A 27,117-nucleotide genomic window follows, 5' to 3' on the forward strand; every position below is an offset into this window, starting at 1 on the left:
TCACATGAGCCCAACCAGATAATACATGGGGTCCCTACGCATATATAATTTCCCAGAATTTATTCACCAGAAACAAAATTATTATTTTTTAAGAAAATATATAAGGAATCAATTAGTCTTCACTTCACTTGATTGGATGTGATCTGTACGTTATTTATTTGTGATGAGTTCGATACCTAGTTAATTGTGATTAGCTTTATTGTAACGGTGTAACGTTCTTTTGGGTGCACAAGCTCGTTGTAAACGTATTTTGTAAATATTCTATAGTTTGTTAAAAAAACATATAAAATAAAAATAAAATTATGCCTAACTTGAGAAGGTTCCAGGGAGGCACCTCCATGTAAGAAAATCACACACACATGGTCACAGTCACGCATACACACACACAAATATCTCTTTTTATTTTTCTTCCTTCTTTAATTTCTTTGTTTTCTCTCTCTCTCTCTTCTCTCCTCTCTTCTCTCTCTCTCAAAGCCCAAGGTCAACAACAAGAGGAACTTCTTTGCACTCTTTGAAACGTCCATGGGGTATCTGAGTCTTGTTGGTCAAAGAAGCATGCACCGACCGTCATTGTATTGAGAGCTACGCTTCTAGCTTCTGCTTCTTCTGAGCCTGCTGCCTGCTACTTTCCTCTCTTCTTCTTCTTCTTCATCATCATCTCACAGTCACAGAATTTCCCATCAGCAATCTCAGCCCTAGAAAAAAGAAAGCAAAAAACCCACAATAATAACAACAAAAAAGAAAGAGGAAAGTTGGAAAAGAAAGTGTTGCTTCAGAGTTTAGGCCAAAACCCACCTGCTTTTTTTTTTTTCTCTTCTTCTATCTCTTTTTCTTCTTCCTTAGATCTTCAAGATCTAGGAATCGAGGTAAAAAACAAGAGGTGAGGGTTTGATTTTCGACTTTTTTTTCTTTTATCATGAATTTCGGGTCAGCTGCCCGAGATGGGGGTTTTTCTACTGAAGATGAAAACATCATGGTGACAGGTAAGCTTCCTTTCTCCTATGCCTCCTCTCCATCTTCTTCTACTTCTTCTGCTCAGTACAACAAAACCACCAGCATAGCCACTCTTGTCCCTTCTGCTCACTACAACCGTGCCGGCTACGACGACGGCCCCGACACAAAGCTCGAGCTCATGGACTCGTCGCCGAGAGATAGAGATAATAATGAAGAAGACGATGGCAGTCGAAGAGAAGAAAACCCAATCGCCATAGAAAGGGAGCACATGTTCGACAAAGTTGTGACGCCAAGCGATGTGGGGAAGCTCAATCGCCTCGTCATCCCAAAGCAGCACGCAGAGAAGTACTTTCCTTTGGATTCTTCCACCAACGAGAAGGGGCTTCTGCTCAATTTCGAGGACCGGAATGGGAAGCCGTGGAGGTTTCGATACTCCTACTGGAACAGCAGCCAGAGCTATGTGATGACCAAGGGCTGGAGCAGATTCGTCAAGGAGAAGAAGCTCGACGCCGGAGACATCGTCTCCTTCCAGCGAGGCCTTGGGGAGTTGGGGAAAGACCGGCTTTTTATTGACTGGCGGCGCCGCCCAGATGCGCCTGATCCCATCCACCATAACCACCACCATCCCCACCAGCTTCATCCTCATCATCATCATTACCAGCCCAATTTCGCAATCGCTCATCATCAGCAGCAGCAGCAGCAGCATTTCTCCTGGAACCACCACCAACGCTCGGTTCCATGGAGCCCGCTATTGATGAGGCCACCACCCGGGGGAGGACTCGTACCCCGGGACCACTTGCAACACTTGTCCCAGCAGATTAATTACAGCATGAATATGCATCACCCGTATCGAAATACAGGGACAAGTAGCACTGCTGGTGGTGGTAGTGGTGGAAGTTCTTATGGTTACGGAAATGTGGTTAGCTCTTCTGGACCAATTTATTATCTGAGATCGGCCTCATCCACTGCCCCACATGAATACGAGGGCAGCGGATTAGGATTACAACAACAACTGCAGCAGCAGCAGCAACAGCAACAACAACAACAAGTACAGCTCCTGGGTCGGGTTCATGAGCCGAATATGGTTTTGGAGTCGGTGCCTGTGGTCCACGGGAAGGCAGCAGCCAAGAGACTGAGGCTATTCGGGGTGAACATGGATTGCCCCATATCGGAGTCGGATCATGAATGTGACATATTGTCGTCGTCTTCATCTCAATATCATCATGCTACAATGGCATCTCCCTCTCACCAACTTTCGCCTTCCTCACAACCCCCACTCCAATTAAGGCTCTTTGATGGCACGCCTCTGCACTCAACTACAACAACAACAACTTCTGCTAGTACCACCACCGACTTTCTCAGCATCAGAGGCAAGCACCAGGCTTCTTCTCCATTCTCCATGTCCTTGGATTTTGACGTCTGACAACTCCAACAACAGCATCTCACAATGCCAATAAAGACACAAGGGCAAATTCAGAAGAGTTTCGGAGTTGAAATTCTTCGGTTTCGTTTGGTGAAAAAAAATCTTCGGTACAGAAAAGGGGTACAAGGTTTGGGGTTTTTTTTTTCTTTCCTTCTTCTTTTTCTTTGAAGAGAATGAATGAATGAATTCTAAGTGAGGAGAAATATGCCAACTATTAATATTATCCAACTCATGTCTTTGTCTTTAATAGTTTTTTTTTTTAAATTTTCATGTGTATAAATATTTTAATTTTTATTTAATATAACAATTTATATAGACACAGATGATGATCATATATAGTCAGCGCAGGTATATTCTATGAAGACATAGATCCATCATTGCCCCAAGATATAATATTTCATGCTTATTTCTTTTTATAGCCTCTCTCTCTCTCTCTCTCTCTCTCTCTCTCTCTCTCTGGAGTTTAGCTTCAACTCTCCCCCTTTCCCCAATGAATTTGTATCACCAAGCCACCATGCCTGCCTCTTCTTCTCACTTTTGATATATGAAGTAATTTGTTTCCAATTTATCCTTCTTTTTCTTTTGGTATGAATATTCTCTTTGGCCACCGACTTATCTCTCTATTCTGACTCTTCTGACTCTCTCTCTCTCTCTCTCTCTCTCTCTCCCCATCTCTCTATCTATCTATCTATCTATCTATCTCCCCAATGTTGTTGTTGGTTGGTTGGTTCAAGTAAGTAAGTAAATGGAGACAACCTTTCCTGACTGCTCAGCAAACTGATTATGATCAGTAGTGCTGCTAGCTATAAGCTACCTGATGTAATTGCAGTTTTGTATTTTACCTTTGGTAGGTTGTTGTTCTTGTCGCTGCGTCGTTGGGCACACCACCGCAGGTTTTTCAGACAGACTTGCAGAGATTAAAAGCAAAGGTAGGCTGTTATATATATATATATACAAATCTTTAATTACTATTTGTTTGTCTTTGTCTTTATTTTCGTCATTAATTCTAGCCACCCTCTTTTTCTGTCTGCACAAATGTAATTTTCTTTTTTCTATTTTTAAAAATCGAGTCTCCTCATTAATTTAGATCCTATCATGTTTAATATTAATTATAGCAAATAAAAATCACGATTTCATTAATTTGTAAGGCTTTGTCATAGAGTTATAAATATTAATTATAGCATACATACTTGGGTAGAAATATATGTTTATGGTATATATAATATATTATATATATACATGCAAATTGCAATTAATTGCATGCATGAAGTGAAATAAGCAATATATATATAGTAATTACATGTGTTGGAAAACCTAATCTTGAATTGTTCAACCTGAAATTATCTAAATCTGTCATTAGTTTCATCACTATAGTGAATTCATGAGAATTATGCATTGTTATCATAGAACTAGCTAGGGTTGCAATTGATATTATGTAGTTTTTGTAAGAGAAAAGAGAACAACCACCTGCTTAAGAAACATGAGATGGAAGATGATAGATGATATAGAAACATACAATTTCCAAATATGATAGAAATATATAATTTTCCAATATAGAAATGCAAACTTCAAGAAACTATACCAATTCATGATTTATTTTGTATTCATTAATATTAATAACCATCAAATCTTTTGTTCCTTAGTAAATTTTTCTTGATGCTATGATATAAGAAAATATAGCATCTCGTAAGAAAATTTTCAATCACTTTATCGCTATCGTATGATTATGATAGAAAACAAAAACAAAAAACAAAAAAAATATTTGTCGCTATTGTATTATTATTAAGAAGATTTTTGTTTCTTATTGGTAATTTGATCTAGGTTTGTTTGATCTTTAATTGTCATATAGATACTAATGTAAAATATGTTCCTTTTCCTAAACCCTTTCACTCTACTAGTGTTTCATGGTCAGATAAGGATTCTGTGGAGTCCTTTGCGAAACACTTACATAAGTTTGCTTGCTAGAGCAGTATATGAGTGGTTTCTATAATTCTTGGTACCAATGATTTATAAGTTTAAAAACTTATATATATTTTGCAAGGGTATACTACATTTAATTTAATTAACATTTAACTACGTATATATAGAAAATAATCTTCTTTTATCCTAAATCAATAAGTGCAAGTCCTACAAGTTTATGAGTGTATATTTCGTATATGGAAATAATAATTTGCCACATTTATTTGTCCGAAATCCAGCGACAAGACAAAGTAAAACCAGAGTTGATTAAGTCGCAAGGGTTCGATTTAATTGCGTATTATGTCTTGTTAGATATATAGCTTGATGTCTTTTGGGGGAGGGTGGTTTTCTCACACACACACTGTCAAGGTGCCATGGGACGGGGTTTCAAACCTAAGGCTAATGGTTTGCAAGTCAAGGCCTTTTCCACTAGGTTAGACTCCGTTGACAATTGTTTGGTTTTTTAAATTTAAACTGATGAACCCTTAATAGTAAAGTTGTAATTGAATTTCCTGCAAAACGAAGTGCATTTCTTACAATGAAGCAGCAGCATTTGGATACATGAACAGCCTGGAAATAGCTTTGCACATGATGAAACTATCATATATAGTAACATTGTTAGTTGTTTCCTTGGCAGGTCCTTCATATATACAGAGTTGTGGATATTCTTTGCAAGTATAGAAAGCTGGTAATATTCTTCGGTAATTAATGCTTTCAGGTGTTAATGGCCGTTTTTCATGGTTTTGGCATGAGTTTTTTTCTCCATAGAAATTCCCAATTGAATGTTGAGTCACCTGTTCACAAGTCTTTGGATTTGAATGAAGAGTAGAAAAATTCTCCTCTTCATTTCTGGTTTGGAATTTGAGGAAGGTTGCTGAACTTTTAAGTCAATGGTGCAAAACTAACTCTACGATATTCCTATCAAAGAAAAAAAAAAAACCCTATAATTCTATTTCGTTTTGCGGATTTTTCTTAGCTACTATTTGATCTAAAGAGTCATCTTAAGATGTCTCAACAATGCGATTGAGATTGGGAAAGAGTGCTAGTATGAATCAAGTTCATGCAAAATTTTTAAGACATATTCATATTTTTATATAAAATTGAAGGTAAATTTCTTTTCTTACCGACGCAAATGGTGCATCATCGCCGAATTAAGTCATTCAGTTGCCTAAACAAATCGAAAAGGTATAATCAAAATGTCCCCTTTAAATTGTTCCATATTATATAACTAGCCATCTACCTCATTCATTCCTAAAATGGCTCTCTATTTGTACAAAATATACAGAATTTGAACTCTTCCAATGGGGGATATTGTTTTGCTGAATTGCTGCTGAATTGTTGCCCTAGGGATATGCCTTGGTCGTAGTAACGAAAGAGCTAGATTCCGATTTTATTATTTATACCCACTATCTCCAAAAGTAAAAATCTACTATTTTGCACTCCCTTTTTTTATTTTTATTTTATTTATATAAATAAAGAAAAATTCCAAGTTTAAAAAAAGATTAAAAATAAGATGGCCAAGGGGTGACTGAGGAAGTGATGACCAACTGGATTGACAATGGTGGGTGGATGGAAGGGGACGGGACGGCAAGGAAAGGAAAGATAGGTGTGTGTTTTTTGTTTTTTTTAATATTTATTTTATAAAAAAAATTCAAAGATGTGATTGTTGGTATAAAATTAATGGGAAGATGCATGTGATTGTTGATGTAATTAGCCAGAAGGCTTCGCTGGTAATTTCATGCATGGAGATAATAATCTAATAATTGTCTCATGAAAGAAAGAACTGGATAATTCAAAAGTGTTAAGGAAGTTACACATCACATCCTGCTGACTTTCAAAACTTTGATTAATTTTCAATGGTAGATGGAAACTTGAAGACGGCATATGTGACATGACAAGAATATTCAATGGGAACGACTTTGAACAAATCTCGAAATAGAAAAAGAAACAAAAGCAAAAACCAGAAAATTATTGAGTAAAGATGAGCAGTCCTATTCATAGGCTTTGGTTTATTGGAGCAGTAAAGCATAAGTACTGTTGTATTTGGGGTTGTCATCCTTTACAAGAACAAATGCACTGCCAATGCTTAAAGCTTGCTATTTTCCAATTAAATTGACCTCACTATATATATTCTTTTATACAGACGTCCGAACGTTATTACTGTGGTTATGTCCCTGTTTTCCTCCTTATTTACAATGACGTCCATATATATATATATATGTATGTGTAAATTGTAATGCATTCAATGAGACCCCTACCCTGCAACTGGGGGCGTCTATAGATATATATGTATGTAAGTATAGATATATAGGCAGGCAGGTAGGCATGTAGGGTGAGATAAATTGATGATGGAGAAATCAGAGTGGTCAGTGATATCAGAAAATATAGGGATGCTGCTGGCATGCAGCATTGCAGGTAGCAGACCGGACAAGCATAACGAAATATTTTGGACAAGTCCCAATTGCATTTAACAGTTTGCGATTTCTCTACACGCTTCTCTTCTGCAATTATATATCAAACTGCGCTGCGTTCTTTCACATTACTTGACAGTGATCACGTCCGTACATTATTGGGTTTTGTTTTCTGATGACATGATAGCTTTGCTTCCAAGCTTATGGCTAGTTAGCTTCAATAATTAATCATGTTGGTGCAATTGGTCCACATCACATTATGAAGAAATTATATGTCAACCAAACCAAACCCATCTTCTTCTTTTTTTCGGTTTAATTACAAACATATTGGTAGGAAGCAAAAGCCAAAACTGATTTTGCTTCTTCTGAATTGCATAAGAAACCAAAACAACCTGACTTACATCAACCTAACCTAAATTGCATTGTCTTCCTAAACAACCTGGTTGGATAGCAAAAGGACATTAAGGATGACGAAAAAGGAGGTAAGAGGCAAACAAGATTCCTATGCCTTCAAAACTTCAACTTCAAAGCAGCCCCCCCCCCCCTCTCTCTCTCTCACTCAAACCCTCGAGAGAGAAGAAGAGAGAAGAAGGCAGTGCAGTCCCCACTCTATGAAAGAGAGGGCAAGAGTAGGTCTTAGGGTTGAATAGGCGTAATCAATGACGCCAATAAAAGGAAAAGAAAAGTAGTAATATTTTCTTTAGTCTCCCTTTCTTTCTTGATCTTCTTTTTCTTCTCATGACTTTGGCCAACCAAGGACGCGTGCAATCTACCCCCAATCCATACTGGACTAGTTCTTCTGCATGGCCCACGTAACGTTGATATTTTCTCTCTCTTTCTTTTCTTTAGTTTTAATACACCACATTCCCGTGATATATGAACATATATGAATGTGAATGCGATAACCTTTCTCTCTCCTCATACTGTTTCTCTCTCTAAAAGACTCAACAAAAACACACTCTCCATCTCCAACACATTGCATGTGGGTAAATAAAAACCAAACAATTCCAAATCAAGATAGGATTATAAAAAAAAAGAGTTCCAAGGAAAAGAGAGTGAGGTGGCGTGGCATGGCATGTCATGTAGCAATGTGGCCTGCTTTTGTTTGTTTCCTTATTTCTCCCACTCAACATTCCATGTCCCCAAAGGCTAAATGGACCAGACACCCATCTGGGTCTGCTCACATTCAGAGAGTTTTTCATCAAAGATGTCCAAAAGAAAAATCCAACGGCTCTGATCAACTGGGTTTTCACTTTTTGTTCCGTTATTACAATCTGATCACAGACTGTACACACTCATGCAGAAACCAAAAAAGCGATATAAAGAGAGAAGAAGAAGAAGAAGTAACAAAAAAGCTGGTGGGTTTCTGCTACGGCTTTCAAAATTTTGGTGTGAAAGACAGAGCATTAACAGCGACAGTGCAAAGGCAGCCGATCCCATAAAACAACCGCAATTATATTATTAAGGGAGATGAAAGCAATGGGTCATGGGGTGAGTGCACAGAGCAAGCACACCCTAAAAGCTCCAAAGCAGCCGTAAAGATGCGTAGCAAAACCTTACTATTTTTGTAAAAGAAAGAAGAGAAAATAGCCACAGGCCACGCCCTTCCTTATGTGGACGGTATGAGAGAGAGAGAGAGAGAGAGAGAGAGAGAGAGAGAGATTGAGAGAGAAAGTTAACAAGTAGGGTTTATGTGTGGGCCTGAGTTTTTTTTTTTTTTTTCTCTGAATTTTTCTGACCCACCTGGATGGGACTGGATGGGATGGGATGGGATGAGATGGGATTTGTGCTGCTGATCCATAGCTCTCCCTCTTTTAATGCTGAGTATTCAGTTTCATGCTAAGGTATCCAAACTGCACCGATGATTCCACAGGCCCAGTTGGATGGCCACCCCTATCCCCACCCTAATCCTTTCCTTTTCTGTCTCTTCCTTTACCCCTATTTCTGTCTTCTTTTCTCACTCTCTCCGAGTAACCAGTGACTAACTCCTTTTTATTTTTTTGACAATGCAATATTTTAAATTATTTTAGTATACGAGTGCTAGAAGGTGGATATATATATGTTCTTGATCAACAGACTTAATCCATACTTGCAGTAACTAATTTCTTTTGTTTACTATTTTCCCTTTATAAATTTTTCACTAATTAATGAGCCGGTTAGTTGGTAATATTAACATATCGAGTGACTGTTTTTTTGTTTTTTTGAATGTGACGAGGAAGTGGGTGATGGGATTTTTGTGGTTAGCCAAAGGGCATTTGGGTTTGGAATTGTTTTTGGGAAGGAAAATGTGATTATCAAGTAGAAAGTGGTCTACCACTTTGATTGATTTAACTTTACCGGCCTACTTTTGTCTCTCTTTACCATGCTTTTAATTTGTTCCTCAATGTTTATGTAACATCACAATTTTGGTTTCATAAAATTATGAAGATGTGGGTGTGGACCATTTGGACCATGTGAACCATATGGGGCACACAGAGAGAGAGAGAGAGAGAGAGAGAGAGAGAGAGAGAAATCCTGTCTGATTTACATTCTCATAAATAACAAAAACATATTGTTATATATGTTTTTCTTCCTCAGAAATTTGCACATAGGTTTATTTATGATGGTAAATGTAATGTCTGGGTAAAAGAAGAGGAGATAAAAAGATGATGATTTAAACAAGTAATTTTGATTAATTTTGATAAGATAAAAGTAATATTGATTAATTATTTGAGGGGTTATGGTGAATGATTAAATGGAAACAAAATAGCAAAGTTTGATAGGGAGGTCCCCTCTGCCATGACCTGTCACTTTTGTCTAGGTGGGTGAAGGGCATGGCTTGTCCAATGTCCATGGTACTTTCTTCTTCCCACTGGGCTAAGCCTGCAGTAATGTTACATAATGTCTCATGTGGTGTGGTACCACATGAACCAACAGTAATTTCAAAATTAATCAAATATTAATGACCTCTGTTCCTATTCATTCACTTTTTCTTTTTTATTTATTATTTTATTTTATTTTTAACTTTTTGCCCAGATGCAAGGGAGGGACCCTTCTTTTTCTACACGACAATGTGCCAAAGTATTGAAAAATGTATTTAATTTGTCAATTAATGGTGGAGTTAAATCAAGTAAACTAAAGCTATTATCGATGTAAACCTTTTTACTGACACAAAGGCATGCATCCATCTTTTTAAATTAGAGTTGATTTCAGAACAAGCACAATCCAAGGTCAGTGGTTGGTCTCCTGGTCTAAGTTGTCCAATGATTGGATGGCATCAATTTTTAGTGCAACATTAAACTATAATATATGTTTTTCTTGTCACATCTTGATGTCCACATGTGTTTTTTTAGCTTTATTTGCAATATTTCATTTGATGGGTGGGATTAAGATGTAAGGCTTAGCCCAACCCATCACTTTCTCTTTTTCTTTTTCCCTGGCTCAGCCCAACAATGAATTTCAGTCTAATTATATCAACTGCAAATTAAGAAATAAAGAAAAAAAAAAAGAACCAAGCAATGACAAATTTCTTTGCAGCACATCAGAAATAATCCTCTTTGAGATTGTAGATGGGTTTTTCACATCTCTATAAACCTGAAGGAACAGATTTTCCAGGCAATGCTTTAACCAAAATACGTATGTGTCATCATAAAATGGAAATTTTATCCACTGTCCAAGCAAATTGTTTCCACCATTCAGACACTCAGAACCATCAACCTTGCATTTTAAAGACTTGAACCCAAAGTGCAAGTCACTCTATATAACAAGTAGTACTATTATATACTGCATTTCGACTATGATTTGTACATACAACCAGGTGAAGAGTCTCTAGCTTCCAACACCAACAGCTCCTTCTGGTAGTATCCGGAGAACACGCCTACAGCTAGTGTATGTCTCTTGTTAATAGCTTGCCTGAAACCTAACAGAGCAGAAAATGGGCAAAAGTTAAATTAAAAATGGAAGACATATAAGAATGGAAGGGAAGTAGTTCACCTTATTTTTGTCTAATTTGCGGCCACCCATTTCCAATTGCATGCATAAGACACAAGTTTCATACTTCATGGAACATAACGCTGCTTCAGCCTGAAGCCATAATTTTTTATACACCAAAGCTTGTGGGTCTAACTCTTCCGTGGTCAAATGGTTGTCTCTCAAGGCGTTGCCCATAACCTGCATCTTACCATTACAAGTGTGAAGTTTCAGTTTCTAAGTAGAGAAACAACATTAAGCACTGATATGATAATTTTCAGCAACAGGTCCACAAATTATACCTGAACGATGTCATTGCTCTTCTCAGTGCCTACGCCACTACATGAAGGAAAGGAATCCAACATTCTCTCAGTGAAAACATGAGAATTAACCTTGCGCCCCTCACGGTCATTCTGATAATTAATCTCTTGTGGAACAGCCAAGGCCTTTTTCTTTGTTACTTGAAACCCCATGTTCGAGCACTGAAAAACATTATTTAGGCTCTCAGATCAACAGAACATATACACATGAGCATTTTTAATTTCATAAAAGAAAATGATGAAATTATTTCTTTCAGCCAGCTCCCAGGTGGACACAGATAAAAGTATAACAAAAATATTACTATAATGGCATTGTTATTACGATAATTATTATTAATCTCATTGTAAGCAATAATATTAAATCTACCAAACATGATAAATAAAAAAAGGCATGTAAGTGAAGGTTAATGCTCTCACAGAAAAAAAACCAGTACGGCAATAGTATGGATTCAAATGTAAGTACATATGTAATACATCTAGAAACTAGTATGTTAAAGAGGACATCATTTCTATTTTAGAAGATGAGTAAATTTCACATATATGCATCATAGCATCCCCGCAAAATTTAAAATGTTAAGTACCCAAGAGCTTTCAGATTCAAAATTTCAAACAGGAAAACAAAGTTCAGTATTTTCTTCAAAAAAATTCTCAACATTCAAGGTCACACACACATACCCCTACCTTGTGCAGCTCTGTTGATTTAACAGGACAGTATGGAGTGCCTGTAAGAGTTATATCAGAGATTGGAACCTTTCCTCCATCCCCATGTTGGATGTACGTACAAAGATTATTGATTATATTCTGCATCACATGCTTATGTTCATTTAGTGAATCTAAATCATTCGAGCACTTCTGTACAAGCAATTCTGAGAGATCGTGCATCATATTAAGTATTGTGGGAACATCTAATTTTGAATGTGTAGACAACAACTTGGACAAACCCTCAGGCAAATTCAGCACAGAGCCACTTTCTGAGTTATTAAGCAGGGGATAAACTCTTTCCAGATCATGAATGTCATTAGAAGTCTGAGTCCCTATTCCTTTAATCGATGAAGAAGACTTTGATCCTGCTTGATCAACGGGTCCATGTCCTTTGGAGGATGAATTAACAGCTGAAGATTCACTCTTTTGGAAAGATGAGAAATCATCTCCAACATAGTCATTTGCATGGTAATCTACAATTGCTTTAGCATGACGAGGAAAAAATTGAGGTGCCAGTGGATTCAAACTATTACGCACTTCTTGTTCATTTCCAACAAAGTCTGAACTCAAAGACCTTGAAACTCCATATTGCCTAGAAGCCAGGGTTCCTTTCCAACAAGGTGAGTCCAAATCAGAGTCATTCTCATCCAAATTTTTTGAAATTGAAACAGCTCCTTTGGGACCAGGATGTTTCAAACTGAAATCATCAGGAATATTGGTTAAAGTAATTAGCGGCTCAGATGTTGCCTTCAGTAATGCACCTATACCCTCACTAGAGAGAGGTTTGCCATCTTTGCCTCCTTTTCCTTTATCATTGGGACTTCCATCATGATGAATCTCTTTCCCTTCACTAGATATCAGGTCGTGAAGATCCTTTATGCCAGAAGGACTGCATTTGGAAGAACTATCGTAATTGTTCGGTGGATAATTTCCTTTAAAATCCACATTCTTTGACAAAGCGAGATTCAAGGGTGAAACAGTTGTGCTGGTATCTGACTCAAGCAACACAGCTGGAAATGAGTTATTTGTCGGTAAATGGAAAACCGTAGATTTAGCTGTAAGAGCATCAAGTTTTGTAAAGCCACTATCGCACAAAGCAATTTCAGAATTGCAATGACTCCAAGTCACATTGGGTGCAGTATATGGTAGCTGAGCTTGAGAATAATCTTGAAGCCTTGATGTAGAGGAAGTAACTGACATCGGAAACTCATGTGGAGTCGCCATAGTATTAACCGCTGAAAAAGAGAAAAATCCAGCATCTACTTGGTCTGTGGATCTTGAAATGAACTGATTTTCAGTTCCTATAGTTAAATCACTGCATTTTTCATGGACACTTTCAGAATTCTCATGATTGGGCTTTGATCCCTTAACTGCAGGCTTTCCTGTACAGAAGCAAGTTATGCATGAAGCTCTTACTGTATTGACGTCATAACAAGTAAGCCACAGAAAATAACTTTCATTTCTTACTACCCTCATCGATAATGTTCCTTCCATACAAGAAAGCAAAGGCCCTTTGCAACTTAACAAAAAATGTAGAATAACAGTACAAGAGAAAAAGAAAAAAAGGAAGAATTTATTTTTCCTAAAAGTTTGAATAGTTCTTCATGCAAACAGCGAGAGTTCTTCTGTAAACTTAAAATCGTTCTTCACGCAGTGTTATATGATGCATCCAATAATCATGATTGATAAACAATTATCTTCTCTCTTTTTTGTGGTATTTACATTCTCCTATAAGTTAGACACCTTATGTAACCAAAGTAGAAAACACTCATAGTGATCGATATAAAGTGCTAGGAAAAAATAAACAAATAAAGAGATTGTGCGAGAATGATCCGTTTGTTATTTTGAGTTGATCATAAACATTAAACAAGAAGAGATCAACTGGTAAACATCAACCTAAGAATTTACCACCACAAAGTGGCAAGTGCTTTGAAAATTCTTTGGGAAAATGTTTACTAATCTATCTTAAAGTGTTGCACAACAAAGGTGGTTGCTTTTTGTGAAATGACAATAAAACGTTGTGTGCTGGGCATCAACAATGAAAGAACTGAATTAATTTGTCTGTTTAGTAACTTAAACAGAAAAGGGATTAAAACAAACTTAATGCAGAAACTCAATTTCATAAGCATAGTAACCGAGGCAACGAAAATTACCTTGTTCAAGCAAGGTTTCATAAGCCAATGAAGCATTCTTGTTGCTGGAGAAACTGGCTTGGCTGTGCCCAAATGATGAAAGCTCCGTGTAATTGGTTAAGGACTCCTTAGAGGCCGAGGGCATAAAACCCAAGTCTGAGGCAGCATTTGCAGATGGGTACTGTGGAAAATGAGAATCCTCAACAAACTCCAAGAATGAATAAGGTGCAGTGGAAAATGGGTCATCTTCCAAGTTGATATCAGACACGGGTTTGAGCATGGAAGCACAGGGGTCTGCTGAAGTCAACGAAGACCAAGACGGTTGGTGAGAAAAGGGGTTCAATGAAAAGGGCTGAGCTGCAGGTGACAAACGGGACTGAACTACTGACGATGAAGCTCTCTTTCCATGGACATCCCCCTCCATCTCTATGCAATGAAGTTCCAGTCAACCAGGTGGTCAAAACCCCCTTGCCAAACAAAAACCCAGACCCAATATCAGAGAAAGCAATGCATTTACTCAAGTAGGTGAAAGGTTAAAACTTTTTTAGCTACCCATGAATATTGATAAGCAAAAGAACTCTAAACTTAGCCAAGAATGCAAATTTAGAACATACCTTTTGTAGAGGAGAAGCAAGCAAAGACTGGTAGAAGCACAGAGGAGGAGGATGTGCCTTTTGATCAAAAGAAGAGGGGTCTGTTGATCTTCCTCTTATTATTAATTGATTTGCAACAAACAAAGAAGCGAATTTGTTAATTTTTTTTTTTTGGGTAAAAACAGACTCGATTTTGGTTCTTTGTATATTCACCCTTTGACTTTGAGTGGATACGAATTTTTGTATAATTCTCTTCGGGTGGATACGAATTCATATAACTTTCTATTACAGATTAAAATGTGTTTGTTTTCAAACCCTGTTCTCTAATTTTCGTTTTTCAGGTGTTTATAAAGTTTTATATCATCTCCAAAGTTTAGGAATTCGACACGGATTCTTCTTGTAAATTTTTTTCACCTCAAATTTTTTGTTTCTTTATTTGTTCATATGGGATATACTAATTCTAAAGAAAAACTCAAGTAATTGTAGAGTTTTTACTGGGGAATGGTTAAGCAGGTGACAATGAGTCAACTGACTTTGAATATTTTGCCAATAGAAAAGACGACCTAGTTGTTTATATATTTGTCGACCTTTGAGCCAATACCTTGAAAAAGCGGACATCTCTAATATTCCTTGCAGACCAAACAGTTAAAGACAAATTTGATTTGACCTGTTGCCTTAGGAACGAAGAAACGAAAAGTCCCTGTTGGCTGTTACTTTCATAACCAAGTTCAGAGGAAAATTCCTAGCAAGTTTAGGCCTGCTTTTCCCATGGAGATGTTTCCCACCAAAGTACAATGGCAGAATATTTATTAATTTCATGTTCAAAACCTATTTCAGGCTGGTGAGCTGAAGAGAGAGAGAGTGAATTAGATGAGAAACCCTCTTGGTGGTGCAATTCAATTTCCCAAAATTTTATACAGGAGTTGCAAAGCCAAAAAGAAAAGAAAAAAGAAGTTTTGGTCAAGTCCTGATAGGATTGAAGATCTTTTCTGGGCAACCAATCAGAAGGGGAATCAAGGTGCTTTGAGTGACCACACCCTGGATGACAAGGCTCCACTGAAATCCCTTTCAACCGTAATGTGAAAATGCCAAAATAATCACCATCTCAGCTCAGTTGCTGTCATTATCAAAACAATAATTCCAAACAAACAAAAAATATGAAGTTGGGTAAAAGAGAAAGAAAAAAAGCCAGTAATATACATTTAAGTCACTAGCACCAAACAAACGATAAAAGTTTACAGTTTGAGTCCTTGAAATTGCTCCATTGAATATATTCCCCACTCCTAAAAATATTCAGCATAAAACCAAGCCTGCATACTGTACAACACTAAGATATGGAGATGGACAGATTTCTTCTTCTTATTTTTTTCCAAACCATATGCACATGTACTAGTTAACAACAACATATAAAAAGTACATAAGATCCTGATTATGGAACATGTTACATAACATAGCACATAGCAGAGTCACATGAGGCAACAAGCATGGACATTATCATCATTGAACATGTTGCTAACTTTGTCATCCCCCCTTTGAGTCACTGGAATTGTCCCATGTTTGTCCCCAACATTGTAGCCATGCCTATAGTAGTTGTAGCTCTCTTTGAACTCATTGATTGTGTCCTTGAAATAGTCACCGGAGGATGTGAAGTACAAAGGAGGGTTCGGGTAGGGCCAGAACTCTGCCCTCTTCCCAGCCCTCCTCACTGCCTTGAGAATTTTGTTACGATCAACATACCCGATTACCGTCACCTTTTCCATCGGTAGGTCTACGTCCACCGAATCGATCCCTGAGTACACAGAAAATTGATTTTACTGCAGAGTTTTGCATATTAATTACTTAGCTATATGTCACAATTGATTATTTACCTCTGAGCTTGAAAATGGCATTTTTGACAACCCTCTCACAGCCAGTGCAGCACATCCTGACTTTGAGCTCCACAGTCTGTAAAGCAAACACGGTTTGAGAATCTGTTCTGTTCTTGCAAAAAGTATGTTTTAGTTTTTACTTGTTTATTTGCTGAACTTTCCTTCCTTTCTTTGATTCCTTCGTTCCTTTTGTTGTTTCAAACATCTTTATACTTTTGGCAGTTATTAATTGGAAGCCAAAGGGATTAAGAAAAGCCATGTTGGGTACAAGAAACGTGGTTTAAGAGATCAATACGCGACAAACAAAGATTCTGACATGGTTGGAGTTTCTCCACCATACCAATGGTTCACTGAAACCATGATATTTATAACTCTCTGCACCGCTTCGGACAAGTTTTCTCAAATGTTTCTCTCTACTTTTGATGACAAATATATATGTCCTTCTTTGTTTTGCATCTATTTCCTTTGCAGCATGAATAAGACAAGCAGAGGCTTCATGCTGCAACTATGTGAGTGTTTGTGTGTGTATAGGATATATCTGACTAGCAGGATGAGTAGCATCAAACACATGAAGAAGAGAAGCCATATAGATAAAGAGAGATAGAGGGAGGAAGAGAAGCCATGCATGGTGATGAGATACCTCAGAAGATCGAAAACAAAATAATTGAGACGACAGCGAACCTGCAACGAAAGGGGCCGACTCTTTGGCATGTTGTATTTGATTTTCTTGAAGTGGCTGTTGCTTCTGTAATGGTGATCCGGGTAGTCAAGGTAAGAGAAGTATGCAATGGATGATATGATAGAGCCAAATGTTCTCTTTAGTACCGTTGCCATGACCAAGAACTAGTTGTGTGTTATATATACAAAGAAAGAAAGATGGGAAACTTAAAGACAAACCCAGCCCTAGAAGATATTCCTTTGTAGCCTTGGCATCCCTTTCCTCGTGTTTGATCTCTTTGCAATATATTCCAAAGGTGTCTTAAACAATTCCAAGTTAGCAGTTTCTTGGGGTTAAATTCTCTGGTTTTATTTTGGGGATAAGAGACTCCCAAATAATTAGAGCTTTTAGACAGGGAATGGTATCTAAATCCTCACATTAATGCTTGAAATGTGGGTCAAGCTAACATGGCAGCTGACATAGAGAAGAGAATATCAGCTCTTATAGGGATATGGATGAGCTTATAAGTAATAGGAAAGATGGGTTTTGATGCAAAGGGGACATATATTCTAAATATCTTCTTTCTTTTTTAAACCAGCTTTGAAAATCAGTTACACACAGCATGCACCATCTATCTACAAAGTTTATATTCCCACATTTCTATTATCTGTGCCTTCTAGTCTATGTAGGTGTTCTTCATTTCCACAAGCCTATTAGAAATGGAATCTTTTGGGTTCTATACTTTTTAGTTAAAAATATCACTTGGAAGCTCTACCAATAAACTATGCCATAAATAAACTGGTACACTAGCATTCAGAACCACTAAAGTGCGCAACAAAATGATGGCATTTTTTTCCTTCCGGCGGGCGGTGGCCACAACAGACCACACATACCAGAAAACATGTTTTTTGGGTCCTATACATGTGATTTGTTTACAGATAAATAATGCTCTACACGTAATTTATATTATCTATAAATTCTCAGAAAATAATGCTCTACACGTAATCACACGCATATGCCATTTTTACTAGTTATTAGTGTGGAATTCTGGTTTACCGAATAATTCTGGTTTAATGGGAAGGTTGGATGCTTCAATTGTTCTGCCTTTACCTGCATTCTGATAACATCTCTCTGCATTATTGTTTAAATTTCGGACAAAGGAATTTCTCATGCCATGGCAAACTTTAGGAGACAAACAGTACAAAGGAAAGAATCTCACATTTGAATATAATAATTGATAACACCTCTATGTTCTTGAAATCAAACACTTCCTCAAGTGTTGTTAGGACAGTTGGAAAGGCAGCGCGCAATGCACACGTAAAATCTAGAGGTTCTAATCCCAATTATAATTTATATTAGGCATCAGATGAGATGAGATCATGTTATTCTTAAGCAGAGAATTTGGTGATGTAGCTCCATTTGATTGTTTTCCCATACAAGGTGCTCACATAGATGCCTGGTTTTGGACATAAAAATTTGATAAAATTGGAATGAAACTTAAGAACCAGATTGGGCACTTACAGTTTCAACCAGAATTTTCTCTACCCTACATCAGAAAATTCTAGAGTTTAAAATCTTTCAGTCCACCTGGAGAGCATGCTTGAACAAAATTTGTTCTTCTCTCCATAGCCCACCAAAATTTGTAACTTAAATTTGTCAAGCACCTAATCAGCAGGGGAAAGAAAGGAAATTTGTTTTAATAATCCTGCTTTAGGGACAAATTACAGTTTGACATGTGTTTACAAACTTTCCTTTTTGTGATTTTAACGACTTAGTTTTGCATATATGTCAATATGTGATTTGCAGTTAAAGAAGGAATGACTCTTAACGAGTAAGAAATCAAGTAGTGCTCGAAAAGAAATATAGTAGGCATGCTTGACCAAAATTTGTAACTTAAATTTGGCAATCACCTAATCAGCAGGGGAAAGAGAGGAAAAATACCATTTCTCCTTGCAGACAAATCACCATTTGATATATGTTTAGAAACTTTTCTTTTTGTGATTTTAATGAGTTATTTTTGCATGTGTGTTGGTTTGTGATTTACAATTAAGGAGGCATCGCTTCTTATAAGAGCCAAGTAGTGTTCGGAAATAAATATGGTAATAGTAGGCATATATAATACAATAAAGTCTTTTGAGCATATAACCATTCAATCTATGCATATATGGTAAGAGGGTGTGAAATCTACTAACAAATTGATCCTAACTTTCTGAATTACAATCTTTTGCCAAAATGCGATGCATCACTTATCTCTTGGTTTGCCATTTTCACCTGAAAGCAACAAAATTTTGCATTCCAATTTGTGGTCACTTTCACTTGAATTGCACATAAATCTAGTGGGGAATTTTACACAAATGACTCATGTCTTGGGATGCAACCTTTGTACTAACTGGGGCCATATTTCCTTTCAGGCAACCTTTGTAGTGAGAAGTTCCTTATTAGCTGGGCCATATGTACTTCCAAATACATGGGAAATCATAATTTTTACTGGTGTCATGGTCCATGAAAGATAAATCTAGGCCATGTTGGACTACATCCTCTCTGAAAAGCTCTTGCCCATTATTCACAAATTGATAATCTCATTTCATATTTGGAATATTCTGCAGCACCCACCCCAGTTTTCTTGTCCACATAAAAAATGGTAGCTTTTGTGGTTTCAACTTTTAACATGCTCGTCTTTCCAGGCCCCCCCATATGTGGAAATAGGGGTTCATCCTGTGCCATTATTTTAAGCCCATCACTCCACTGTTTTTCTGGTGCAATTTAGTTCTTTATTGGTAAAAACAGAATCAGATTCATCCAGCGAATAACTTTTTAAAACCCAATACAAAGCATACAGTGAATAATATGTTGGTTTTTTCTTTTTTTCGTCAACACATGATGATAGTTTATTTACTTAAGTTACCAAAGTACCGGCAAAATGTCTACAGGAGGAGCCAAGTAAGGGCAACACCACCAAGAAGTTCAAAGAGGCAAACCTAAAGCGAATGAACAATTACAAAATTCATATAATTAAGCATGATCCCAAACTAAGCTCGCAAAACCCGAACCAACCCATAAACCGAAATGAACATCACTGCCAACACAAGTAACATTGCCGTCACACTTTTTGCATCTAGACTTGAAAGAAAATGCAAAACATGAGCGAGTTTGGAGAAAACTTGGTCTCCAATTATCTAACTGCGCCTAATGCAAACAAACATCCAAATCACATACCTATAGCAAAAAAACGTCCAAACAACAGCAACAAGTAGAATCATGAGGGTTCCGAGAGAGGATTAGCAACAAAAGCGCTAGCCCTTCTCTCTTGGACGGCAAGAAAGCAACCTGACTATGCTCCTGCTGCCCAAGTTAGATGTCCTCTGGCCCAAGGACCTTGTTGGGGTTGCTTCATCCTGGGGTTTGTACGACTGGGTCATATGTTGTCCGTGGAGTTAAAATGGGGAAAAAAAAAATTAATTAATTAAAATTGAAGTGGTTAATTTTGCCTAGACCCTATCCATCTTACTTTTTCTTTCTGGAGGAGTAGTGGTGACGCAAACACACTTCAAATAAAAATACAATAATTATATGGATAATAGTATCATCTATATGGAAAGCAGTCATCACTATATACAAAGCAAAACCCATTATCCTAGGGCATAAATTCTGTCCCCTTATTATTAATTTAGCCAATTTAGTCATGTGTTTATTATTAATTTAGCTAATTTAGTCATGTGTTTGTATCTGTTAATAAATTTGATCATTTTCATCAAAATTATGTTAAAACTTAAAAATAGAGATATTTAAAATTAATTAACAAATCTGTAATTAATTATAAAGATTTAAACTCAAATAATAATTATGCTAAAATGATTAAAACCCACACAACCTCAACCACCACTCCTCCAATGGTCTCGATTCCTGTAGGGAAAAAAAAAGTTTCCTAGTCAAATTGATGCCTACTCTTTTCTTACTGCGATTGAAGCCGAGAGAGAGAGAGAGAGAGAGAGAGAGAGAGAGAGAGAGAGAGAGAGAGAGAGGTTGTGGTTTAGGTGGGGTTGGAATGGTGGTGAGGGTGGCTGTGGGTTTGGGGTTGGAGTGGTGGTGGGGTTTGGGAGGTGGTTGAGGTGTGAACTCAAAATTGAGGAAGGTGAAATAAATTTCATTTTCAGATTGACTTACATATGCAAACACAAGGATCAAATTGGCCAAATTAAAAACACAGGATTAAATTGGCCAATGGAATAGAACACAGAGAACATTTTAACATTTAAGCCTATCCTCAAAGATAAAAAGTTTAACAACATTACATATCCAATAAAAGTTCATATCCTTAATGACAAGTGATAATGACAATGGCAAGTGATAATAATAGTGATAATGACAATGGCAAATGATAATAATAGTGATAATGACAATGGCAACAACAAGGGAAGCGTGATCAGTTAGTTGGTGGTGATTATGGATGGATACCTAAAAACTTGGCCGACCTTAAAAATGGTCTTAGATTTTTGTATCAACTTAATAATCTAAGATTAGGTCCGAGGATTAAACTGGGTTAGCTGCAATTTCCCAAAACAGATTGAAGACATAAAAAACCCTACCTTTCATCTAAAACCCTACCTTTCATCTAAAAAATTCATCCAATCTCATCAAATTGATCCATAATTCATAAAAAGTTATGAACTTTAAAGAATATAGGTCAAAAGGTGGCCATAACATCCATCAAATTAATCAAAAGCAACCAACTTTGTTAAGGGAGGAGAAGAAAAATTCCAAATTTGTACAGAACATTCACCGCATCAGAATTCTTTAAAAAAACAGAGAAAAAAAAAATTAACCAATGAACCCTTACATGCTAAACACAAAAAGCCCTATCCTTGAAACATTAAGCAGCAGCAGGGGCTCCTATCAGAGGAGGAGGAGGAGGAAGAGGGTAGGAAGAAACAAAGGGAAGACTTCGGAGGATGAGAAACCGAACCCGCCTCGGAAAAGGAGCAGAATGGAACAAATGCTCCAAAACCCTTGCCAACAAAAACGTATACTCCTCCATCAGCTCAGCCAGACCCGCCACCAGTATCATTTTTCTCTCTCTAGCTTCTGTATCTCCTCACCCGCTTAATTTCTCAAAGAACCCAACAATTATAACACCCAACTTGAACACAAAAGACTCTTGCTTGACTCTAGAAATTTCCCTTCAACAACTGTTTCTTTGTTTCTTAATCTTCTCTTACTTGACTCCTATACTTTGAATTTATACATGACATGTGGAAGTCGGTGGAGGGTAGTGGCAATTATGTGCAGAGGGTCATGTGATCTGATGTGGGTTTGATTTTTGGTTTCTGAGTGAGCATTACCACGGCGCCCCCACAGCCCCCCATATCTAGGCTAGGAGTTTCTAGTTTCCAGTGTGCTCAGCTTGTTGGCTGCCACGTGTGCGTCTCCACCAGATGACTCTCACAGGATTTAGATTTTTACTCAATTTATAAAGAAAAGGTGGTGGTTTGGCTTTCTCAATCCTTATCCTCTCTATCCGTTTCTTTATTTTACAATTATTACGTGTCCCTTTGCCACGTAGTGCACTGCATATGCTAGACTGATTTGTTTCTCTAGGAATCCCTAAACAATACAGCTTTACTTTTCTGGTGTTTCATAAGCCAGCTGTTTTTTGTTTCACCATTTCAATGGTGGAATGCCAATCGATTCCTTGATTAGCCCCTTGATTAAGGCTAATCCAACTGTAATTAGATTACTGCTTTGAATGCTTTCTTCACATTAGACAAAGCTCGAATTTGATTTGATCAGAAAATAAAAGGGGCAAAACAGAAGATAATCAAACAAATTAAATTACAAATTTTACACTTTATTATATGTTGTCAAAGCTAACTAGACTCTATACAGAAAAACAGAGTTGTCTGGAAGTGGAAACACAGACGAAATCTTAATACACACTGTCAAATATTTTTTCTCATCTAAGGTTACATATGCACGCACATATGAGAATGCGATTTACAAGCCTAAACCCCGTTCCAAATGAAGTAAACACAGAGTGGAACGAAACGCCTAATCACCTATGGCCTCTTCCCTGCAAAGTCAAGATCTTAAGGCTATCCAAATCCCACTAAAAGCTATGAACAGGGTTACAGCTAAAGGAATGCCGACCGAAATAACAAATGTAGAAATCAGGCCACGACGTTTAGGCAGCGCCTTCGAAGCCACTGACAGCCCCGTATGGTTGCTGTGTAATAAACTATCCCTACCCATCCTTGGCTTCAACTTTCCTGGGGCTTCTTCGGCAGTTTCCCTGCTCTTATCAACCATTTCTGCTGGCGAGTCTTCAGCCATTTTCCCGTTCACTTCCAACTTTGAAAGACGGCACTCTGCATCATGCTCATCGGAATCAGGAATCTTCTGTGTGGATTCTCTGGTCTGCATGAAACAATATTGCTCAGTTAAAATTTGATGAAAGCATAAAACATTTATGTATAATTAGAATCCATATATTGGCTTCACCGATAATTCTTACCTCATTAATGGTTGACTGCACTTCATCTTCTTTCCCAGGGGTTGGTTCTCTCACATTGCTATCAGCAACTGGATTCATCTGCAAGCGGATTCTTCTGGGAGCAGTGCCCTGAGTTACAGATTCATCTGACTTTAATGGTTGTTGAGGCTGGCGGGCCTTGATCCTGATTCCAGTTGTACCAACAATATCCGAACCATAGTTGACAGAGTTCTTCCTACTGGTTAATTCTTCCTTATTATTGATTTTCGCATGCTCTTTCTCCTGTCCATCAGAGGTATGACTCTGCTGTACAGCTTCTCTAGCCTGCATGGAACAATCAGAGTTAAATTTATAATGCATATAAAAAAGTTATTAAACTGGTTCCACAAGGACCCTTACATCAGTATTAGTTGATTGTACTTCATCTTCTTCCTCATCATCTCTATCTCTCACATTACTATCGACAACTGACCCAGTTGAAATATTCATCTGGAGACGGATTCTTCTAGGAGCAGTGCCCTGAGTTACATAATTTTCTGAATTTGATTGTTGTTGAGGCTGGCGAGTCTTAATCCTGATTCTAGTTCTACCAACCTGATCATAACCATGGTTAACAGAATCCTTCCTACTGGAAAATTCTTCCCCATTGTTGAATATCGCATGCTCTTTCTCCTGTTCGTCAGAGGTAGGACTCTGCCGTATATCTTCTCTAGCCTGCATGAACAATCAGAGTCAAATTGATAAATGCACACGCAAAGACTCATTAAATTAGCTTCACAAGGACACCCTTACCTCAGTAATAGTTGATTGGACTTCATCTTCTTCCTTCCTATAGTTTGCATCACCCATGTTGCCATTGGCAATTGATCCAGATGAAGGCTTGTCCACACATAAAAGGAGTCTTCTTGGAGCAGAGCCCTGATCAACAAGGTTACCCGAATTTTGAAGTTGTTGAGGATGGCGGGCCCTAATCTTGATTGCAGTTCCACCACCATGATCACCACCATGGTTATCAAGATTCTTGCAACTGGTAGACCCATCCGAACTATTGAACATATCATTTACTGAACTCACAGGAAACTGCTCAGCAAATGCGGAAGGAGGAAAATAATTGCCAGCCATATTTCCCATTCTAGGTTTTTGGTTATCCAGCGATGCTTGAGCTTTAGCTTGGTAATAACCCAATGAGGTTTTCTGCAGCAGATCCTCGGCATCAAATTGCTTGTTGTACAAGCCAGAAGCTCTCCTTTCCAGATCATGCTGGTGCACAAGAACAAAGCAACAGTTTACAGTCAGACTTCATCTTTAAATACACTAACCAAACAAATTTATATGATAAATAACATTCAATAAGCAGGCTCAACAGGACAACAACCAAGAATACCACAATTGTGGTGGGTTACAAGAAAGAAGAAGATTATTCTTTTACCCATACCTGGGCAATGTTGGTGTCTGTGTTATCCCATGCACCATCGAGACATGAGTTTCCTGGAGGCATGGTCTGTAGCATGCATGACTGACCAGATAGATAGGTCTCGTTTCCAACCACCAAGTTCTTCTGACTCGTTGACTCCTCACAGGAACTCGCATAAGGGTTAATGCCGAACTCATCCAAAAATTCTGGGAAGGATACATCCTGTTCACATGTGCCATCCTGAAAATGGAATCCATTATTGTAATTGCCAAAGTCACTGGTAAAAGGTGAACCCACGTAATGTTCTAGCTCTGAGTTAATCAGCGATTTCATAGGTGAAAAGACTTTGCAATCAATCTGGCCACCGAAGGGCTCATCGAACACTTGATTTTCTTCCATTAGGAGATGCCTCTACAGTTGAGAAGTACAAAACCACAATATTTGGTCACTGAATTATTCATATCTATAAAATTGTGTAAAGTTATAAGGAATAGGATTACAGTCGTGACCACAAATACAACAAAGAATTGGAATCTTACCTGGATGCCTGTTTCTTCTGCTCCAGGATCTTCCACATCAGAGGCCATATAACTGTCACCAGGTACCGGAGGCAGAGCATCAGGGCTCATGTTATCAGATTTATCATTCCACCACCTCATGATACTTTCTGATTGCTTTTCACCTTGCATATCAGATGTAGCTGTTTCCTGAACTACATCTGAGGATGTCTCGTCAGGAGAAGACTTAGTTGTGGTAGGAGATAAGCCAGTTTGTTCTACTTCATCATATTTTAGTACATCAGCCTTCTCTTCTGGCTTATGGAACAAGCGACACAGAACAAAGGCACCCTGCATCACAGAGACAAACACATTTTTCAGAACAAGTATGAACTCATATCAATTCCAGGGCATACCAATTTCATAATGCACAAAATTTCCATGCCATTAAGTATATGTATACAAACAGAAGGCAAAGAAGGCAGGCATTCTGCTCTTTAGTGGGAGAAAGGGACCAAGGGAATACCTGGCCAGGAGCAGTGCCATCAAGGTCCTTCTGAGTGGCACGATACTCATGCATGATCCAGCTGGTGCGCTCACCCCTGGGAGCGCGACCTCTGTAGAAAACCAGGGTCTTCTTCATCCCAACTTGGCCAGTGCTGTTGGAGGCAGACTTGCATTGGCGGGACTTGATGGTCCTGTCCTTACCAGTGGCCTTCCAGTAGCCAGCATCAGTGGCTCTGTTAGACCTATGGCCATTTGGGTATTTCCTATCCCGGGGGCAGAAGAAGAACCACTCTTGATCATCTGACTTTATCACCGACAGCTCTGCGCAGGCACGTCAACATATACACTAATTACACTCCGTGCATCTACAAGCTAAAGGCTTCAGGCTTCATAATTACTACTATATTCAAATTGGTTAATTAAAAAAAAGGATTATTATTTATAATTATCAAGATTAGAGTAGGATTACGCAAGGAATCTAGATAATATAGTGACGAATTATTCATGGTGATGTAGAGAATAAAGGAAAATTCTCAGTCCAGCCAGTCAGATATTCTCATTCAGAAATTCCGAAACCCCAAATAAACAAAGAAGTAAGCAAAGACTATAAATTTTAGTTCAAAAGCCAAACAAAAACTAGAGAGAGTGACAGAGAGAGATAATTACTGGGTAAATCCCAAGGCTCCCATTTGCAAACGTCGATTTCGGGGATCACTTGGACCTCGGAATTACGACCGTTGATCTTGAGCTTCAGGTAGTGGTTGATGAGCTCTTCGTCCGTCGGTCTGAACCGAAACCCTAGAGGTAACGAATCCATTGATAAAACCGCCATGTCTGATCAGTGATCTTCTTCGTCCCTCACTTTCCCAATTCTCAGAACTACTTTGAAAACCCTAATTCACAAAATAATTAAAACTACAAGATTTGTGCTTTTGAGTAAAGATGACTAATTGGTTCTTGCTTGCTTCTTCTTCTTCTTCTCTCCTTCTTTTTCTTCTTCACTTTTTTGTTTACGGAAAAATGGAAACAACGTGCGCTGCTTCCTCGTGCTCTCTCATAACAGTCACTCGCGACCTCGCTTTTACCAAACTTGGCACTACTGGTGGACTGAGTTGACCAAACGCCAGACCAGCTTCTCATTGGCTGGATTTATATGATCATACCTGACTGCGTAGCAGAGGATTCCTCTTAGCTGAGCAACCTAGCGCTGCGTTTTGAGCCGTTTGACTATGCCGCGTAAGTGG

General features: G+C 38.0%; 5 protein-coding genes across 10 annotated transcripts; 1 reads left to right on the top strand and 4 right to left on the bottom strand.

Moving 5' to 3' along the window:
• Nucleotides 229-5,316, top strand: LOC18776633 (B3 domain-containing protein Os03g0120900). Of its 2 annotated transcripts, XM_007209969.2 has the most exons (3): nucleotides 229-880; nucleotides 984-3,306; nucleotides 4,974-5,316. In XM_007209969.2, exon 2 carries the CDS (start codon nucleotides 1,133-1,135, stop codon nucleotides 2,375-2,377), a length of 1,245 nt encoding a protein of 414 aa, XP_007210031.2. In that variant the 5' UTR covers nucleotides 229-880; nucleotides 984-1,132; the 3' UTR covers nucleotides 2,378-3,306; nucleotides 4,974-5,316. The 2 variants fall into 2 exon arrangements, with proteins under 2 accessions (XP_007210031.2, XP_020420552.1); XM_020564963.1 differs by having other exon boundaries at nucleotides 229-3,306.
• LOC18776854 lies at nucleotides 10,278-14,768 on the bottom strand. 5 transcript variants are annotated; one of them, XM_020564509.1, is made up of 6 exons: nucleotides 14,464-14,768; nucleotides 13,871-14,316; nucleotides 11,691-13,099; nucleotides 10,998-11,177; nucleotides 10,720-10,902; nucleotides 10,278-10,638 (listed from the first exon to the last, which is right to left on the bottom strand). In XM_020564509.1, the coding sequence occupies exons 2-6, from the start codon at nucleotides 14,271-14,273 to the stop codon at nucleotides 10,627-10,629; spliced, it is 2,187 nt and encodes a 728-aa protein (XP_020420098.1). In that variant the 5' UTR covers nucleotides 14,274-14,316; nucleotides 14,464-14,768; the 3' UTR covers nucleotides 10,278-10,626. The 5 variants fall into 5 exon arrangements, with proteins under 5 accessions (XP_020420098.1, XP_020420096.1, XP_020420094.1 ...); XM_020564507.1 differs by having other exon boundaries at nucleotides 10,278-10,645; nucleotides 10,720-10,896; nucleotides 14,464-14,766; XM_020564505.1 differs by having other exon boundaries at nucleotides 10,278-10,645; nucleotides 14,464-14,766.
• On the bottom strand, nucleotides 15,613-17,448 carry LOC18777699 (heavy metal-associated isoprenylated plant protein 30). The gene is made up of 3 exons (XM_007211047.2): nucleotides 16,992-17,448; nucleotides 16,311-16,386; nucleotides 15,613-16,231 (listed from the first exon to the last, which is right to left on the bottom strand). Exons 1-3 carry the CDS (start codon nucleotides 17,142-17,144, stop codon nucleotides 15,909-15,911), a joined length of 552 nt encoding a protein of 183 aa, XP_007211109.1. The 5' UTR covers nucleotides 17,145-17,448; the 3' UTR covers nucleotides 15,613-15,908.
• Nucleotides 21,661-22,151, bottom strand: LOC109949075. Its single transcript, XM_020563299.1, has one exon. It carries the CDS (start codon nucleotides 22,031-22,033, stop codon nucleotides 21,839-21,841), a length of 195 nt encoding a protein of 64 aa, XP_020418888.1. The 5' UTR covers nucleotides 22,034-22,151; the 3' UTR covers nucleotides 21,661-21,838.
• LOC18777917 (NAC domain-containing protein 14) lies at nucleotides 22,776-26,940 on the bottom strand. Its single transcript, XM_007210309.2, has 8 exons — nucleotides 26,540-26,940; nucleotides 25,893-26,194; nucleotides 25,409-25,717; nucleotides 24,891-25,280; nucleotides 24,248-24,715; nucleotides 23,855-24,169; nucleotides 23,477-23,779; nucleotides 22,776-23,379 (listed from the first exon to the last, which is right to left on the bottom strand). Exons 1-8 carry the CDS (start codon nucleotides 26,703-26,705, stop codon nucleotides 23,044-23,046), a joined length of 2,589 nt encoding a protein of 862 aa, XP_007210371.1. The 5' UTR covers nucleotides 26,706-26,940; the 3' UTR covers nucleotides 22,776-23,043.

Source organism: Prunus persica, chromosome G5 (assembly GCF_000346465.2).
Source record: "Prunus persica cultivar Lovell chromosome G5, Prunus_persica_NCBIv2, whole genome shotgun sequence".
In the NCBI taxonomy this organism is placed as follows: Eukaryota; Viridiplantae; Streptophyta; class Magnoliopsida; order Rosales; family Rosaceae; genus Prunus; species Prunus persica.

Coding starts and splice junctions, on each gene's coding strand:
- LOC18777699 (XM_007211047.2), bottom strand. CDS start 17,144: ATGGCAACGGTACTAAAGAGAACATTTGGCTCTATCATATCATCCATT. Junction 16,387..16,991: donor GTCGGCCCCTTTCGTTGCAG/GTTCGCTGTCGT, acceptor TTTGCTTTACAG/ACTGTGGAGCTCAAAGTCAG. Junction 16,232..16,310: donor TGCCATTTTCAAGCTCAGAG/GTAAATAATCAA, acceptor CTGTGTACTCAG/GGATCGATTCGGTGGACGTA.
- LOC18777917 (XM_007210309.2), bottom strand. CDS start 26,705: ATGGCGGTTTTATCAATGGATTCGTTACCTCTAGGGTTTCGGTTCAGA. Junction 24,716..24,890: donor CAGACACCAACATTGCCCAG/GTATGGGTAAAA, acceptor CTTGTGCACCAG/CATGATCTGGAAAGGAGAGC. Junction 24,170..24,247: donor TCCAATCAACTATTACTGAG/GTAAGGGTGTCC, acceptor TTGTTCATGCAG/GCTAGAGAAGATATACGGCA.
- LOC18776854 (XM_020564505.1), bottom strand. CDS start 14,273: ATGGAGGGGGATGTCCATGGAAAGAGAGCTTCATCGTCAGTAGTTCAG. Junction 11,178..11,690: donor CAGAGCTGCACAAGGTAGGG/GTATGTGTGTGT, acceptor AATGTTTTTCAG/TGCTCGAACATGGGGTTTCA. Junction 10,646..10,719: donor GCAAATTAGACAAAAATAAG/GTGAACTACTTC, acceptor CTGCTCTGTTAG/GTTTCAGGCAAGCTATTAAC.
- LOC18776633 (XM_020564963.1), top strand. CDS start 917: ATGAATTTCGGGTCAGCTGCCCGAGATGGGGGTTTTTCTACTGAAGAT.
- LOC109949075 (XM_020563299.1), bottom strand. CDS start 22,033: ATGATACTGGTGGCGGGTCTGGCTGAGCTGATGGAGGAGTATACGTTT.